The 18688-nt window shown below is 38.6% G+C and overlaps 1 protein-coding gene across 2 annotated transcripts in view; it reads right to left on the bottom strand.

Moving 5' to 3' along the window:
- The window catches only part of DOCK11 (dedicator of cytokinesis 11), a 193349-nt gene that overhangs the window by 109611 nt on the left and 65050 nt on the right, over positions 1-18688 (bottom strand). For both annotated transcript variants that reach the window (XM_054472262.2, XM_054472263.2), the window contains exons 7-13: positions 17772-17906; positions 13034-13211; positions 12563-12642; positions 11056-11139; positions 6793-6933; positions 5240-5452; positions 542-664 (exon numbers count right to left, since the gene is read on the bottom strand). In XM_054472262.2, coding sequence (XP_054328237.1) covers positions 542-664; positions 5240-5452; positions 6793-6933; positions 11056-11139; positions 12563-12642; positions 13034-13211; positions 17772-17906 — 954 coding nt within the window. The remainder of the gene's footprint in view (positions 1-541; positions 665-5239; positions 5453-6792; positions 6934-11055; positions 11140-12562; positions 12643-13033; positions 13212-17771; positions 17907-18688) is intronic.

Raw genomic sequence — 18688 nt, 5'->3', positions numbered from 1 at the left:
ATTTAATATGCCAACATTTCATGAAAGGAAGATACGCATAACCTTTAAAAAGTAAGAAGGGCAAAGATCTCAGAATAAAGGGCAGCCCTTTGAATTAAATACATTTAGCTTCATGAAATGTTCACTGTCTATCTTTCTTTTCTCGTTTCATCACAGACAGGAATAAATCTGGGTATGAACTGACATTTGGGAACTATAGGACTGGATCATCTTTAATCTCCCAGCTCTGACATTCATTCTAGGGCTTTATGTAGGGCTGTAAGGAAAAGAACGGCTATTGTCAAGGATATGGTGTCAGTTAGCAGATGTTGCCTAAAAGCTTTTGGCTCTTATTTTGATAATCAAGCAGAAATCAGATTATCACATTAACAGAACATCAATGACAATAGGAAAATATGCCATGTTCAAGTTTTAGCACACATACACAGTATACAATGTCTTCAGAATATACAGCATGCTCAAAGCAATGACATTTAAAATATCAGTAAAAGGCAAATTCTACATTAAGGTGAAATGTTGATCAACAATCTTTATAAATTACCTTTACTGGATCAGAATTTTTGATATAGGGTTCTGCACAGTGTGTAATGTTTCCCTGTAGTACCTTTTCAATTCTCGCAACTAGAAAAATTTCAGGATGTGGATTCGTCACTGAGAAAACTCCCTGGGAAAAAATACTTCCGTTAGACTTTCTTATGTAACCTCGTACATATGGTTGTTTATGGTTAATGATTTTTAGTAAAGAGTGTTCATATTCGACAAAGGATCGTGTCCAGGACCCTAGAAATAGATAGAATTTCCTTTCATACAGTTTTCAAAGCTTCCAACGTTCCTTTCAAAATGGATTTTATATTTTGTCACCAACCTCACATCTGTTAGTCTCCATAGCGCAGGTGTCACCGTTGCTGCTTTGCCTCTTTGGTTTGGTTGTGTATGCCAAGTGAGTTCTTCGACCTAATTTAATACAATGTACACTGTTTGGCTTAATTGATGTGTGCTAAAATAGTGTACATTTCTCGAGTGGAACTAGATACACATTTTTAAATGCAGCTGCATGTAACTCGAGAGCAATTAATATTTAACTAATATGTATTTCCACTAAGAAGGAAAAAGAAACTTTACTGCTCTAATATAGAAAAACTAAATCATCCTCTAAAAGACATTCCTTTGTTGCAGTTCAAGCGCTCTGGTGCTTCCAATGCAAAGGTAGGAGACAGAGAATCCAAAACTCATTTTGTCCCCATACACTTTATTTAAATGTACTAATGTAGATGCAACCAAAGTTACATTTTTCTTTGAATGCATGTGGAACAGGAACACCTCCTGTCCAGTTTGACTCCTTCCAAATATAATATCCTCTACATAGCATGTTAGTTGGTTATGCCTGTTGTTTAAAGGGGCATCACTAATGAATTCAAGTGGAAAAATCTATCACTGAGTCTCTACCAAAATTTCGTTTTTTCCTTGATATATTACCAACTTTGTTAATATAGTGATTTCCAGTTTCCAATGCATTTCAGATACATTATCTCATTTGTACCAGATAGAACCCTTGGAGGTAGACAGGGAAGAATAGAAAATTGAGTGTAAGAGGCTAATAATTCCCCCCAAGTCAAACAGCTAATAAGGATCCCGCATAATGGCTGATTCAGCTTTGAATTCCCAAGCAGCAAGCATGGAACAAAGTGGTTCAAATTTGCTTGAGAAAGTGAACAAAGTGGTTCAAAATTGCTTGTCAAATTTCTTGGGTTCTGGCTCCAACATTTATGGGTTTAAGCAAGTCACATTCTCTCTAAGTCTCAGGTTTCTCATCTGTGAAATAGCAAGGTAGTAGTGATTTCATACATTTCTTGTATGGATTAAATGAAGTAATGCACATCAGGTACCTTGTTATTACCCAGGTGGCCCACCAAAGCATCCCAAGGTCACAGAACCTGGCTTCTGGTACTGCCAGGAACATGCTGTTTGAGCTGTGAGGCTGACCGGGTTGGCAGACTGCCCGGGCTGTCCCTGCAGAAGGTATGCTGAGCAGTGTGCCTTGAGTGCAGTGTTATGCTAACTGCCACATAACAGTGCTAGATGGTTTTCATGCTTTATCTCATTCAGTCTTCATAAAAACCCTGAAATGTAGGCACTACTATATACATATTCTATAGATTAAGAAATGGAGGCTCAGAAAGGTTTGTGCAGTGAGTAAGTGGGTGAAGAAGATTGCAGTCCAGGCTTCCAGATTACACAGCCCATGCTATATTCTCTCTCAGCCCTGAGTCCCATACACCCAACATCTCATATGATGAGGCCAGATTAGAACAGTAATACTGCTGGGTGTGGTGGCTCGTGCCTGTAATCCCAGCACTTTGGGAGGCTGAGGTGGGAGTATTGCTTGAGCCCAGGAGTTTGAGAACAGTAATACTGATTATTGCTATAGCTAACATTTACTGAGCACCTATTGTTTCCCATTCCCAGTACTCTAAGCATTTCCCACTGATGCCAGCAATGAGGACTATAATTTTAAGATAGTTGATAATTGATAAAAGCTTGCTGTTTTCACTTGTTTGAGATCACTTTACTGCTACTACTCCTGGCTGCTACGTTGCACTGCACAAACCCAGTGTGCCCATCACAGTGCTGAGTGTTTTCTTAGAATCACGCACCTTGTTTGTGCCTCCCCACAGCCCTTGGACACAGGTACTGTCACCACCTCCACTTGCAGATAAGGATGCTGAGGCATCCATTTCTGCAATTGGATGTCCATTTTCTAACTGACCAGGGATTCCAATGATGGGGGACACTCTTTGGGGTTGTTTTACCTTTTGTCCCATCAGCTTCTGGTCCTCTCCCTGTCCCCAGAATGCAAAAGGTGGCCAGAGAGAACCCAGAAATCCCACGTGGGCTGGAGGTCTGGCCATTTAGGACAAGGTCTATGGCCCAGTCCTTGTTTCCCACCAAGGGGCATGAATATGCCTCCCTACCCCAGGGCGACTCTTACCCACTTTGCTGGCCCCTCCCGCTAGAGAATGGGCCAGGTCCTCTACCCCAGCCACCAGCACTTACAAAGCTCCCAGGGTGTGGCAGGGCATGTGCTAGTGTTATATATTTCAGCACTTAATTACATTTGTCTAATATTCTTGATCAAATTATTTCAAACAGACCTAAATTCAAATCCTACCGTCACCACTACTAGCTGTGTAATGGTGAGCAGCTTATTTAACCTCCCTGAGCTTCACTTTCGCCATCTGTCAAACAGTAGTGATTATATCATTTCACAAACTAGTATGATTACATGAGACACTGATGGAATAATGTTGGCACACAGGAGATCTTTTTTAAATGTTGATTTTCTTCCTGTCCCAAATTACAAACTGGATGACATCTGAAATCATAATTTAAACTTCCTGCATTGAACATACAGCTGAGTGCTACACACTGAAGTAATACGGGAAATACACATTGGCTTAAAATGACTTATTTGATATTGTGCAGGAAATTTTAAACATAAAATTCAATAGCAGGTTCTCAAATATTTACAACACTTTACTTGCTCAATCCCTCTTTCAGAAGCATCCACCATCATTGTGGAATGTTCACAGAGGTGACAACTATAGTCTCAGTAACAAGCTAAGGGGCTATCAGGGGATAAGGGACAACTTGAGGACAAGCCACCAGAAATCCACAGCCCCAAAAAGACAGTGACAGTCCATGTAAAGAAGTCTTCCCCAATGTTTGATCATCTATATAAATCAGCATAATTTTTGACCCTAAAAATCCTAATGCTTGGAATTTATTCTAAGGGGAAAATTCGACAGATGAGCTAAGATGTGTGCACGAGAGGTTCAATGCAGCATTATTTCTGATAGCAAATAATTAGAAATGTCTTAAGTGGCTAAATCAATGAAATGTCATGTTAGCCTTTAATATAAATATGACTGATCTATAGATATTGGTATAGGATGATAAATATGATATTAAAAGAATACAGTAGGTATAAAACAGCATGAATATAATTTTTATAAGTGTACACATAATGTGTATATATTTCTATATACACAACAGAGATGTCTGAAAAGATGTTTACCAAAATGTTAATAGGTATTGTCTTTTGGGTGGAGACTTTTACTTTCTTTTTTATACTTCTTATATTATTTGAATTTTCTACATAAGAATGTACTTATTATAATCAGGAAAAAAAGAATGGTATTTTTATTTAGAAAAAAAACAGTCTCCTTACAACATGAACAGCTTTGTTCATATGCCTCTTTCTACTTTTAATTCTATGCCGTGCTCTCATTTCCTTTTAGCTGCAAAAGTCTAGCGAGCAAATGATCAATCCACTCTGCTAACTTCTTATGGCCTCTAGTCTGGTCAGAGGTCAGAATTCCAAGGAACAGTTAAGCTCTTTCTGAAAGGGATTCTTTGCTCCACATAAAATAGAAGAGTGTAGCATTACAGCTATGACACAAGCAGTTCCTACCCATTGCTTTTCACGTAAAACTCCTTGTATAAAGAACCCATATGCTCCATTCAAATGACCTACTCATAATGGACATGAAAATCAGAGGTAGGAGAGTTAATTTAGGGTCAATTTTTCTTAAAAACCAAAACTTTCAAGCACTTATTGCCTTGCTTAGAAGTATATGTATGAGTGTGGGTGCAGGTGTGTTTATGGGTGTCTGTATCAGCTTTCTTTTTGAGACGGAGTCTTGCTCTGTTGCCCAGGCTGGAGTGCAGTGTAGCGTGATCTCGGCTCACTGCAACCTCCATCTCCTGGGTTCAAGCGATTCTCCTGCCTCAGCGTCCCGAGTAGCTGGGATTACAGGTGCACATCACCACACCTGGCTAATTTTTTTGGTACCTTTAGTAGAGATGGGGTTTCACCATGTTGGCCAGGCTGGTCTCGAACTCTTGACCTCAAGTGCTGCCCACCTCAGCCTCCCATAGTGCTGGGATTACAGGCGTGAGCCACCACGCCTGGCCTGTATCAGCTTTCTATCTCACGAAATAATTCCCTTGTATCTCACATCATGGTCCCATTAAAAATGTTCCTTTGATAACATGTTACTAGCATGTTCATTGGTTTCCATTTTTGCCCTCAAACTTCAGTAACCAGAAAAATCTCTATCGACAGACCTTACAAGAGAGAGAATGCCATGAAAACATTGGCCTGAAACCACGAAATAATGCAAGAATATCTCTGTTTCTTATTCTCAGCGTGCTGCTAAGACTAAAGGTCATTCATTACCTGTTGTATGTAGCGTAACTGAGATTCGGCAATTCCATGAATGTAAGATTCGGGTGAAGAGCCCTTTGGGCTACCGTCACTGGCCAGTTGGGTTGAAGAGCCCCACAGCATTTCACGGACAGATGGGGGATTCAGGTCTATATGAAAGTCTGCTGAAATCTTACAATTGTTCTTTACATCAAATAAGGCAAGATTGATAAAAAAGGGCTCAACCTGGGAATGAAAACAGTTACATTTTAAAACAGACTTTTGTGGGGGCATGGCGGGGAGGGGCACAAGTGCAAAATAAGTTTTGTATTCCTCCAGTTTCTGTGATTACAATTCCTTTCTGAGTTCAACACTTAGCTAAAATTATATTATGGCTTATCTGCACAGAAGAAAGAGCATTCCAAAACAACAGATTTCATCAAATTTTAACTTCTGTCAGGTGTAGATAATTTCACAAGTTATAAAGTTTACAAAAAAAATGGAAATCAAAAGCTACATTTAAATAACACAAATTGTTCAATGAATAAAATTTTATTCTCTACACGTTTACTGAAACTAGCTAAAAAATAATGCCAATATTACAGTATAAAAATAAATCTTCTCTTCTGTTATGTTCCAACTTACTTGACTATACATTTCATAAGAGCTAATAACAGTCAACATCAAATTACTTGACAAAAGCTTTGCCCTATCAGCAATTTTGGAAGACATGATTCCTCTCTACAGATGGCATTTGAAAGATGGTCACAAAGAGAAATTTCATGCCAGATGGCATAAAGATTAACCCTTTACACACAGAAAAGTCTGCTGTACTTTTAAGCTATTTTGTAAGAGAATCCATCATCACTGTTTTATTTTTAATAGACAAAACTAGAATCAAAAAATAAAGATGAACATAAAAAAGTTTCTTTGAAGATTTTACACTTACAGTTTCAAGGATTTCTAAGCAACTCAAATGATCCATGACAGCTATCACTTAGAATTTCCTCTGTAGACCAAAATGAATCTAATGCTATAGAATAGTGACCTAGCCTAGCAGACTGCACAGCATCTGTATCCCAGCATGGCTATGGTGATCCTTACTCATTGCTATGAACTAATTTCATAGAAGAAAACATATTATCTAGTAGAATTTACGCATTTGAGGATTTTGCAAGTTTGGGAGACATGCTCCTCTTGAACATCAAGAGCCTACTCTATCTGCTATTCTGAGTAGGTAAGATTTTCATGAATCCTCACAATGAGAACATAGTCACATTTTGGCAAAAGAAAGAGATGTATAAAATTCTTCCATGTCAAATTTATCATAATATGTGGCACTGGAATTTTCACACAGTCAATTATTAATAGTTCTCAGTCATACAAAGATGTTTCTTCATTTTTTTATTATAATAAGATTTCTTTTTTATATATATAAAACTTTCATTTTAGGTTCAGGGGTACATGTGCAGGTTTGTTATATAGGTAAATTGCATGTCACGGAGGTTTGGTGTACAAATTATTTTGAGAAAGACATTTCTTTAATGCACTGATGCAAGGCGGGTAGAAGGCAAAGTCATACATACATTTGTGGGTGGTCCTTTTGCATTGTCTCCAATTTGGCCCAAGATATTGAAAGTTAAATCATGGCAATTTACCAGGAAACGTTTGTTGCATTTTTCTTCAAATGGCTTTATATCAGGTTCAATTCCTGAAAAGTCCAACCTCTATAAAAGAGATAGTATGAATCATTTTCAAAAAAAGATAGGACTCATTAATATAGATTTACCTCAATATACAAAAAATGGCAAAAATCCAACAGTTCTCTGTCCATTCGTCATTTGAACCCTTTTTATGTTTTCATTTAACAAGCTTTTATAGACTTTTTACACTAAGGTTAAGCAGTGATGGAGAAATCCTAGAGGGAGATGATGAAACTCGGATCTAAGGGCAATGGAAAAGTCACAAGTCTGTACTATGGCCTACAAAGCCCTACATGGCATGATTCCCTGTCTCTTCTCACTGCTCTGACCTCATCTCCTACCACATTTGCCCTCTTCCCTCTTCCAGCCACACTGGCCTCCTTGGTTATTTTGCCAGCACACCAAGGACACTCCCATCTGGGGCTTTTGCACTTGCTACTCTGTCAGGAACCCTCTTCCCTCAGATAGCTGCATGGCTTGCTCCCTTATTTCCAAGTCTCTGATCAGTCGACACTTCTGCAGGGAGACCTTTCCTAACTCCCTATAGAAAACTGCACACTCCCTGACAGTCTATACTCCCTTTCTCTCATTTATCTTTCTAATATTACTTTTTATATGTGTTTATTCTTTGTCTTCCCCACACAATATATGTTCCAGGACAGTCGAAATTTGGTTTCATTTATGAGCTGTGCAGGAGGTAAAATTGACAGGAATGGGTATGGGAAGCATCAAAACTAATATGGTAGACCGAGGAGGGAATTTCGCTTGAGGCCAGGAGTTGGAGACCAGCCTAGGCAAGACAGTGAGACCCTTGTCTCTACAAAAAATAAAAACTAGCCAGGCATGGTGGTGCAGGTCTGTAATCCTGGTTATTTGGGAGGCTGAGGTGGGAGGATGGCTTGAGCCCAAGAGTTCAAGACTGCAGTGAGCTATGATGGTGCCACTGCACTCCGACCTGGGTGACAGAGTGAGATCCTGTCTCAGAAAAAAAAAAAAAAAAAAGATTAACACAGCAATCTCTAATTTGGGAGATTCAATAGATAATGATGTTATGAACTTAGTCGTGAAATACAAATGAATGGCAGATTTTGGGGTACAGTGAGTAGAAATGGTGAGTTCAGTATGGGATGTGTTGTGTTTGCGGTGAGGGTAGTAGGTAGTTGGTAGTTGGAAAAATGGGAGAGGCCTGACTTAGAGATCTGGATGTGGGAGTCAGCAGCATTTAGGCTGAGAGGCACAAAAGGCTGGAACCCCATGGACTACCCACGTTTAACTTATGAACAGAGTAAGAGGCATCCACTTAGGAAACTGAGCAACACTGAGCTCAGCTAACAGAGCTGGGCAACGGACCTGGGCTGCCACAGAAATCAATTTTTAAAAATTATTGGTATTTTGAAATAAAAACAAGTTTAAGAAGAAGATATTGGGTGTGAAGGAATTCCTTTCAGTAGGGGAGGAATCTGTCTCTCAAAGAAAAAGATTGCTCAGGCAATCTAAGTTCATCTGTTCATGCTGAATGTCTGAACAGACTTATATTCTATTCACAAAGGGGAAGAAAAGTGTGGATTGTGGGGACAATTTACTATACTTTCATTAAGGCCATAGACATTGTAGGCAGAAAATGATTGGGTGGATCTGAGCAGAATAACACTGTCAGTATGGAAAACTCAAGACAAGAAACACAAAATTTTTTCTCAATTACCTAAGTAATTCAAGCCAAAACAGGTATTATGCCTGAAGAATACTGGATAATTATAGCTGTTCTAATCTACCCAGTATGACTGACTGAAACCTCCTTAAAAGGGCCCAATGTGTAAGATTTGTGCCTGAAAGCATGACTTCTTCACCTTTGAATCTATTTATCTACAAAAGGAATGTGAATGTGTGGGACTAGACAGCTCCCTCTTGAACACACATCTATCTGTGGAGGCAAGTCATTGCCATGGAGATCAATTTTTAATTTCCACCCATTTATCTGCTCTCCTTTCTTACTCAGACAGTAGAATGGAAAGAGAAACTGGACCAAACCACTCCAGCATTCAAATCCTTTCCCTTCTAAGGCCTGTGAGTACAAATGTTGGGACACATGGCCTTCTTCAGCTCTAAGTTTGAGCCATCCCCTTTAATCAGCCAGTGTTTCTTTATTCTCTAAGGTCATGTCTCTGAACAATGAACTATGGCCAAAAGAAAAGGTAAAATTATGGGATGGCACCTCACCTAGAAAAGGTACTCGACAGATACAACATGGGTTTCTCCGAGGCAACACTGCCTTCCATAACCAACATTATATTCAATTTCTTCTCCTTAAAGCTTCATCACAACTGTGAATTTCTCTCTTACCATAGCTCACTGATAAACAACTCAGACATAAAACCAGTTCAGTTTTATTACCACAAAAACGCTACACCACAAATTTGTAAAGATACTGGATTCAGTTTCAACCACAGTCAATTGGCTCCTTTATATACAATGAAACAGTCTGACATGTCCAACTAGAGCCCAATCATGGGTGGGAGGATCAAAGACTCAGACATGCTTGGAACAAGTAAATTTCTGAATGAATATCTTAGAACAAACATCCCTGAGGCCCATTATACTGTTACTTTTTTACAAAAAAAAAAATCACGTAACTTGCACTAAAGCAATATTTAACTCCGTAGGGGGAGAAAAGGGAAATGAAATTATTTTTTAAAATTTATTTTCTCCAAATAATTCCATTTTCTTGTGTGATACTTTCATTAAGGAAAATGTTTGCATTACTTATAGCCTATATACTTTTTCTATTTTAAACTAAATTTTTAATTAGAAAACCATATGAAGCAGAAAGAAAAAAACAACAATGGCTGGTCCAAAGGTAGTGAGTTATCTCAATTGATTGTTCAGTCAATTACATATTGAACTTTTTGTTCTACTCTTTCTCCCCTTGTCACTACTGTACTTGACTACACTTAAAAAAAGAAAAAGAGGCCATGCACAGTGGCTCACACCTGCAATCCCAGCACTTTGAGAGGCCAAGGTGGGTGGATCATCTGAGGTCGGGAGTTCAAGACCAGCCTGACCAACGTGGAGAAACCCCATCTCTACTAAAAATACAAAATTAGCCGGGCATGGTGGTGCATGCCTGTAATCCCAGCTACTCGGGAGGCTGAGGCAGGAGAATTGCTTGAGGAGGCAGAGGTTGCAGTGAGCCGAGATCGTGCCATTGCACTCCAGCCTGGGCAATAAGAGCGAAACTTCGTCTCAAGAAAAAAAAAGGAAAGAAAGAAAGAAGAGAGAGAGAGAGAAAGAAAGAAAGAAGAAAAAACGACAACAACAAAATCAGACTTCCCCAAATTATTTCATATTTTCATGGAAGAAAAAACTGCAATGCACATTTTCCGATTTCAAACAAAATCAAAAATTTTCATTCGAAATCTCATGTAGAAAAAGGGAAAAGAAAGCCAAAAAATTTCGTCTTCCTCAATTTCATTTTCTCAAAAAGTATTTTCCATTAGGAAAAATATTTGTAATACTTAAATACTGTAGACCTTTCCCACTTAAACAAATTAAAAACTTAATTAGAAAATGTCATAGACTTAAATATTAACTGCACATATCTTAGTACAAAACACATCTAACTCTCATGAAAGAGGTTAAAATACACATCCGCATATAAACCTGCACCTTCCTGCACCACCCTCCATTTAAAGTGTGATTAAGCCAGACATGACAATTATCCTAGTTCTACAGGCCTACATCAAATGTGAAAAATAAATGTCTCATATGACTCATATGTTCTTTATACTGGAGATATTTTCTGCCACTAGATCACAATTGTATTTCATGGGCTAAAAGAACACTGTAACCATCTTTAACGGTGCTTTAATTTATCTATTTTGAGGAGCAAAAGGAACTGAAAAGAATACAACAAACTGAGAAATATATATATATATATATAATTCAGCCCCAAATTATCTGCATATGTGACAGTCCCCTTGAGTGAAGAGTTATTTGTTAAGTTACCTGTTCAAAGCAAACAAGACAAATATAAAACAATCTATATTCCCCACTGGTGCAAAAAAAACAGTGATTTCAACATTTCAAAGATGTTGTTTATCTGAATAAGCAATAATTCTAGGACTATTTAAAGAAACGTATCATTAATACCTGAACTTCTGAATCAAAAGAAAAGAGATTCTGTCTTCCATCTCCTCTACTGAGTTTGTTTAGTTGTTCAGTTTCTCTTCCATACTAAAATTTTAAAAAATATGTATGTTACTTCATTTCCTTCAAAACAGTGTTAAATACTATTTAAATGTATAGTTTATGTGAAACTATCGATCTGTCACAGCTTCAAAAATACACCATTCATCCTGTAGTCAGTACAAAACAGGAATGCAAGAGACTCTGGATGCAAAGGAGAAATAAACAAAAGAGAAATCACCATAGTTTTCATAGCCATTATGTTAGCTATAGAATATTATATGTAATTCTGATTCCATCACTTTGGGAAATACCTAATGGAGCTGCACAATCCAGGATAACAAATATTGAGAGGGAATGCAACTAAAATCTATAAAATCATTTTATAAAATCCTAGATAAGGCCAGGCACAGTGGTTCATGCTGGTAATCCCAGCACTTTGGGAGGCCGAAGTGGGTGGATCACTTGAGGCCAGAAGTTCGAGACCAGCCTGGCCAACAAGGTGAAACCCTGTCTCTACTAAAAATACAAAGATAAGCTGGGCGTGGTGGTGGGTGCCTGTAATCCTAGCTACTCAGGAGGCTGAGGCAGGAGAATCACTTGAACCTGGGCAACGGAGGTTGCAGTGAGCTGAGATCGTGCTACTGCACTCCAGCCTGGGCGATAGAGTGAGACTCTGTCTCAAAAAAAAAAAAAAAAAAATCCTAGATTAGAGGATCATGAGTGTGTCCCTAAATTTTGAAAAATAGCTTTCAAGTTTATGAAGGGTAATTTAAAATAGAAAAAAAAAGGAGCTTCCAAATTTGTGTAACTAATTTGTCCAGGAAGATGAATAAAGTAAAAATATCAATAGATTTAACAATGATTTAAATGAATAAATGGGTCACCACCTTCTAATCTACTATAATATAGAGTCTACAGAATACAATATCGTGGTAAGATACTCAGGACAATCATCTCTACAATTTTAAAACTGGTTCATTTCAAACTTCAAACAGCAGAGTAAATAACAAAAATGATGCATGTTCACCAAAATCTTTATCAGATAATCATTCATATACACATATATTTACATACAGAGAATATGATTTTCATGTGAGATTAACATATGTTGGTCATAGATTAAATATCATGTGCATGAGCTGCATCATTATCCTTTTGGAAGAAGAATATTTATGAATGATATACAGTAATTAAATAAGAACTAGCAGATAAAATTAAAGAAGTCACAAAAGCCTGGAAGTATTTCTTGGTGTCTGGAAAAAAATAAGATTTTTCCAAACTGTCAGTTGGTACTTACAAGTTAGTCTTCAGGAGTGCAACTTTTCTTTTACAATCTCTACCTGTTTCACCAATTTGCTGTGGTTTTTAACGTGGAAATGACATTGCCAAATGGAATCCAGCATTAAAACTTTAATAGCTAATCCTGCATTATCTCAGTTGAAGGCAAGTTGCCATATGAAAGATGTACCTTCATCAGTTCCGGATGCATGCTCCTTTCCAAACTTGCCATGATGTTCTCGGCTTTTCCTTGGCTGCTAGTTTCATCATCTGCAAATTCATTAAAAGCAGATGTTCTAAACCATACAGACCATTACTAATAACCTAAGAGGAGTATCCTAACTATCTCTCCCACCCATCCTCTCCTACAAGATTTATTGCAAAGAATTTCTATTATGAAAGCATAGGGAAAACTTTAATGGACTTTTGAAAACCTGCCACGAATTTTCTATCTGTTTTAGTCTGGTTATATTTCATGTGTCAGAGCCCATGCAGCATCAACTGTTTAAAAAAAGTCTATCAACCTCCACAGTCACTTATTAATGAAGAAGCAGGTCAACTTTTAAGATTAAGAGTTCTCTATTCGCCCTGCACAGAGGACATTTCCATGGATTACAGACAAGGGCTTTACTTCAATAATAAATCACTTTAAAATTCTGACCTTGTGCTGTTTCTACCGTCTCCTTTTTTTCTTGAACTAAACTGTCGGTGTTGATCTGAATAATCTTTTTCAAAGTTATCAACCATTCCTCCATTTCCTGCTCAGTTTCAGCAGCCAGATAATGGCTATATTTATCTAACATCTTGAGTTCAAAAGCATGACGGCGCATTTTGGGGCACTAGAGGGGAGAAAAAGTATGTGTTCAGTTAGTTTAGTTGTCCTTTTACTATTAGATTTCATTAGTTTATATTTATTTTTATCTCAGCTTAGTGAATATGTGCGTCAAGACTTTCATGAAATAACTGCTTCTTTCAGTAAGAAACAGACACTCTAAGACAACAAATGACCATGTTAAATATATTTTTTGTTCCCCTCCCTCAGGACTGAGCACAGTAGTATGAACATGCCTAAAGTTGGGAGAAAACAATACTTGTTAAGTATTATCATTTAAGGCCTTTTGGCATCCTTCACATTTAGAAAATCAAAGTACCACCATAAAAGTAACCAAATATTTTACAATTTCCACCCCGTTCAAACTTTTCCTTGAATATTTAAGGGTTTTCAAAGTCAGCACTTTAAAAAATTTAAATATGACCTGAAACAAATCTGATAAATTTATATCTCACCATAAAAGGCACTATAGATCCTAACTCATTTTACCACGCATAGTATCAACTGTATCACAGTAGTATAAAAGAAGACCACAGTGTTTGGCAGCACAATAGGGCGACCATAGTTAACAATAATTTATTGTATATTTCAACATAACTAGAAGAGTGGATTTGGAATGTTCCTAACACAATTAAATGATACACACTTGAGGTGATGGATAACCCAATTACTCTGATTCGATCATTTGCACATTGTATACTTGTATCAAACTATCACATGTACCCCCAATATATGTAGAAATATTCCATATCCATAGCAACGAAAAAGTAAAGATGGGGGCAGTGGCTCACACTTGTAGTCCTAGCACTTTGGGAGACAGGTGGGCAGATTGCTTGAGCCCAGGAGTTTGAGACCAGCCTGAGCAAAGTGGTGAAACCTCATCTCTACAAAAAAAATACAAAAAAATTAGCCAGGCGTGATGGCGCACGGCTGTAGTCCCAGCTACTCGGGGGGCTGAGGTGGGAGGATCACCTAAGCCTTGGAGTTCAAGGGTGCAGTGAGCCAAGATGGTACTACTACACTCCAGCCGGGGCGACAGTGAGATCCTGCCTCAAAAAAAAATTAAAAATTAAAAAGAGAAGACCAAGCATGGTGGTTTATGCATGTAATCCCAGCACTTTGGAGGCGAAGGTGGATTGCCTGCAGTAAGGAGTTCAAGGCTGCAAGGCTGCAGTGAGATATGATCATGCCACTGCACTCCAGACAGGGCAAGACTCCAAAGAAGGAAAGAAAGAAAGAAAGAAGGAAGGAAGGAAGGAAGGAAGGGAAGGAAAGAAGGAAAGAGAGAGAGAAGGAAAGAGAGAGAGAAAGAAAGAGAGAGAGAAAGAAAGAAAGAGAGAGAGAGAAAGAAAGAAAGAAAGAAAAAGCTAGCAAGCAAGCAAAGAAGAAGAAGAATGGCTTGGTAAAAAAGAAAGAAAAAATAAGACCATGCAACCATAGTTGGTTCACATTAAATTGTGACTCTCCATAAAATACATGGAAGTAACCTGTGCTGAATACCACCACACAAGGAAAATAAGTCTCCTCCTTTTCTCAAGCATGCTGATACATTCTTTTACTTTACCACCTTCTCTGTCATGGCAAAAGAAATGACATATTACCCTTTTCAAATCCCTCAGCATTAATTTCAAGAAATGCTCATGAATCAATAATTTTCCACTGCATGGTCATTATTCAAGAAGGAACCAAGAAAGTTCCTCCTTCTAATCTTTGAAGTCTAGGAAAGGATGAAATTAAACTGCTGTACCAAGTCATAAAGATTTATACATTTGAAAATATTTGGGAGGCGGTATCATAAATAAATGAGGTGCCTGAGCATGGTGGCTCACGCCTGTAATCCCAGCACTTTGGGTGGCTGAGGTGAGCGGATCACTTGACGTCAGGAATTTGAGACCAGCCTGGCCAACATGCAGAAACCCCATCTCTGATAGAGACAGGAGACAGTCAAGGATCCCCGGTGAAACCTTCAATCTGTGAGGTGGGAAACCTGCTAGCAGGACTCTCTCTCACTTTGGTGAGAGTTGTTTTTCCTTTTCACCCAGTAAATTTCACTTTTCACCCTTCTATGCATCCACAAGCCTAATCTTTCCTGGTTATGTGACAAGAACTGGTTTTAACTGAACTAAGGAGAAAGTTATACAACATCTCTACTAAAAATACAAAAATTAGCCAGGCATGGTGGCGGGTGCCTCTAATCCCAGCTACTCTAGGCAGGAGAATTGCCTGAACCCAGGAGGTGGAGGTTGCAGCAAGCTGAGACTGCGCCACTGCACTCCAGCCTGGGCAACATAGTGAGACTCTTGTCTCAAAAAAAAAAAAAAAGAAAAGAAAAAAATTTTTTAAATGATAATAAAAATAAAAAGGTGAGGGAAGCACTACAAAGAAAGGTCAATCCAGAAATTGTGTGTGCCTCGTTCTTCCAGTAAGAAAGCTCTTCTTTATATATTTGAATATATAATCATATATATGAATTCATATATATGAATATATAATCATATATATGAATATATAATATATAATCATACATATAACCACATTTTATTCACATAGAGCTTTGTACTTTTTAAAAAGTGTTTTCTCATTTGTTAGAATTTTTAAATTTATCTTTTTAGAGATGAGATCTCGCTGTGCTGCCCAGGCTGGAGCGCACTGGCTAATTCCACAGGCGTGATCATATCTCACTGCAGCGTCAAATTCCTGGGCCCAAGCAATGCTCCTGCCACAGGCTCCTGAGTAGCTGGCAGTACAGGCACACAACATCATGCCCTGAAGCTATTTTCTCATTTGATCCTCACAACAATCTTGTTTGATAGAGTATACAGATATTACTAATCCCACTTCACAGTTCTGAAAATGAAGATTTAGGTAAATTAAGGGTGCTGAACTAACATCACTTTCCTCCTAATCAGCCCATTGTTCTTCTAGTCCACCACACCACCCTGGCTCTGTAATAATGACTTCTGTTCCATAGTCAATTGACTTCCCATTCAGATCATCTCTCTGCCCTCTACTTCCCACCCTATTTCTGTCTGTGTCCCCTCAGTAATTCACATCAACAAACATTCATTAAGTCCCTACTGTGTGCAGAACCCTGGTAATTATTATAGAAGAAACAGAAATGAGTAAGAGATGGTCCCTGTAATCCCAAAAGGAATGTGTAGAATAAACCAAAATTAGAATGTGACTCAGTTGTATGACAGAAGGAAAAGCAAAATGGTTAGCACAGGAGAGGTGGAGCTTAATTCTACTTGGTAGTCATGAGGGTGAGGAAGGAAACACAAAACTTTTCACGGCAGAAGTAGCCTTCAAGCTGAGTCATAAAAGATAAGGTTCAAACGGGAATAGAAGGAGAAATTATATATAGCAAGAAGAGGAAAAAAATGTAAGGCAAGCCATATATGTGTGAAATGCCTTAGAATGCTTAGCCTGGTGTGACCAGAGCACAGAATACACAAGGGGATTCAGGAGGGATGAGGCTAGAAAGTACAGTGAGGCCAAATCACTATGGGCCTTCAATGTCATGGCGAAAGCTTTAGAGTTCACTCTGTAAGACAGTAAATCAAGAGCCAAAAGATTTGGAGAAGGCATATGATTGACCCAAACTATATCTTAGGAAGTTGAACTGGAGCAAGACAAGGAATCAGGAGGCATAAAAGCACAACTTTGGGCCTGCGATGATAAAAGGGAGAACCGGAGAAAGGGCAATGAAAATAGGAGGTAAGAGGTTAAGAGGCACTTTAGAGCCAGACTCAAAGGGACTTGATAAACATTTAAATATTGGCACTGAGCAAGAACAGGGCACTGAAGAGGATTCTGAGCTTTCTAGTGTAGATGTTTTGGAGGATGGAGATGCTATCAATCAAGATAGAAAAATGCCGAGGTTCATTTTCTTTCCTTTTTTTTTTTTTTTTTTTTTTTGTGATGGAGTCTCACTCCATCACCCAGGCTGGAGTGTAGTGGCACCATCTTGGCTCACTGCAACCTCTGACTCCCGGGTTCAAGCGATTCTCCCGCCTCAGCCTCCTGTGTAGCTGGGATTACAGGTGCGTGCCACCACACCTGGCTAATTTTTGTATTTTTAGTAGAGACGGGGTTTCGCCATGTTGCCTAGGCTGGTCTCGAACTCCTGACCTCAAGTGATCCACCGGCCTCAGCCTTACAAAGTGCAGGGATTATACACATGAGCCACCGCACCCAGTCACTTTTTCTTTTCTTTTTTGTAGACAGGGTCTTGCTCTGTCACCCAGGCTGGAGTACAGTGGTGCAATCACGGCTCACTGCAGCTTCAACCTCCTAGACTCAAGTGATCCTCCCACTTCAGCCTCCAGAGTAGCTGGGACCACAGGAATGTGCCACCATGCCTGGGTAATTTTTGTATTTTTTTGTAGAGATGGGGTCTCTTTGTTGCCCAGGCTGAGGAACTCCTAGGCTCAAGCGATCCTCCTGCCTCAGCCTATCAAAGTGCTGGGATTACAGGCATGAGCCACCACACCCAACCATCTAGGGTTCTTAATAGTTTATCAATAACCCTCTTAGAAAAAGAGAAGGATTACCTCAATGGCCTTACCTGAACAACATCAATGCAGGCATCCAAGTAGATGCAACCTTTCGATTCTTTTGAATTTTTCTCATCTTTATAGGAATTGAGAATATATGAACCGTCAGGAAGTTGGGTCAAGTAAAAATATCGTCTCTTGAATACCTACATGGGGAAAACCCAGCAATGATACATTTGTTACATATACACTGCATTTGAATAGTTTCTCTGAACTAAAAATCTCAAAAGCTTGCCAGGCATTGTGCCTGGACAATCTTCAGACAACCCTGACAAGATGTTAGGAATTATCATTATCTTCATTTTTCTAAGATAGTAAATGAAAATCACAAGATTTACCCTCAGTTAATCAAATATCTAGAGAACAATAATTAAGACTTAACACTTTGAAATGTATAAAGCATTCTGATATCTGAATCTCCTGACCCTTTCACTATAGCATTCTTTTCCCATTTAATTGCAAACCATGATTACATAATTTTAATTTGGTTTCTATTACCGCGAATCCAAAAATATAAAAAGCATATATATAGATATATACATATACCCACATTACATATTTCCATCTCACCTACACATGTACTCATCTACACTGTACTATTGTTTTTGCTTCTGAAAGTCCAGTTTACAGGGCACTCACAGGGAAGCACAGAATCATTAGTTGCCTGCCAGTTGTTGTCGAGTGACCCAAGTGCTGAGCTTTAAATCAACAGGCCTAATGGAACTATGCCATTTGTTTGGAGTTAGGGATTCACAATAGTTAAGGAGTAGCCTGTTGCTACAACTCACAGCAAAGCCCACAGGAACAGGAAAAGGTTGGGGACTGCCTGATGAGTTCATGCTGTCCCTCTATTCTCCCCTAAAAACAGACTTTGAGAGTCTGATAAAAGAGACGAGAAAAGGGATTAGGAGCTCTCTGATGAACTGAT

The sequence above is a fragment of the Pongo pygmaeus genome, chromosome X, assembly GCF_028885625.2.
Source record: "Pongo pygmaeus isolate AG05252 chromosome X, NHGRI_mPonPyg2-v2.0_pri, whole genome shotgun sequence".
NCBI lineage: Eukaryota > Metazoa > Chordata > Mammalia > Primates > Hominidae > Pongo > Pongo pygmaeus.
Note: the sequence above shows the minus strand (reverse complement) of the source record. Positions and strands in the feature narration are given on the sequence as shown.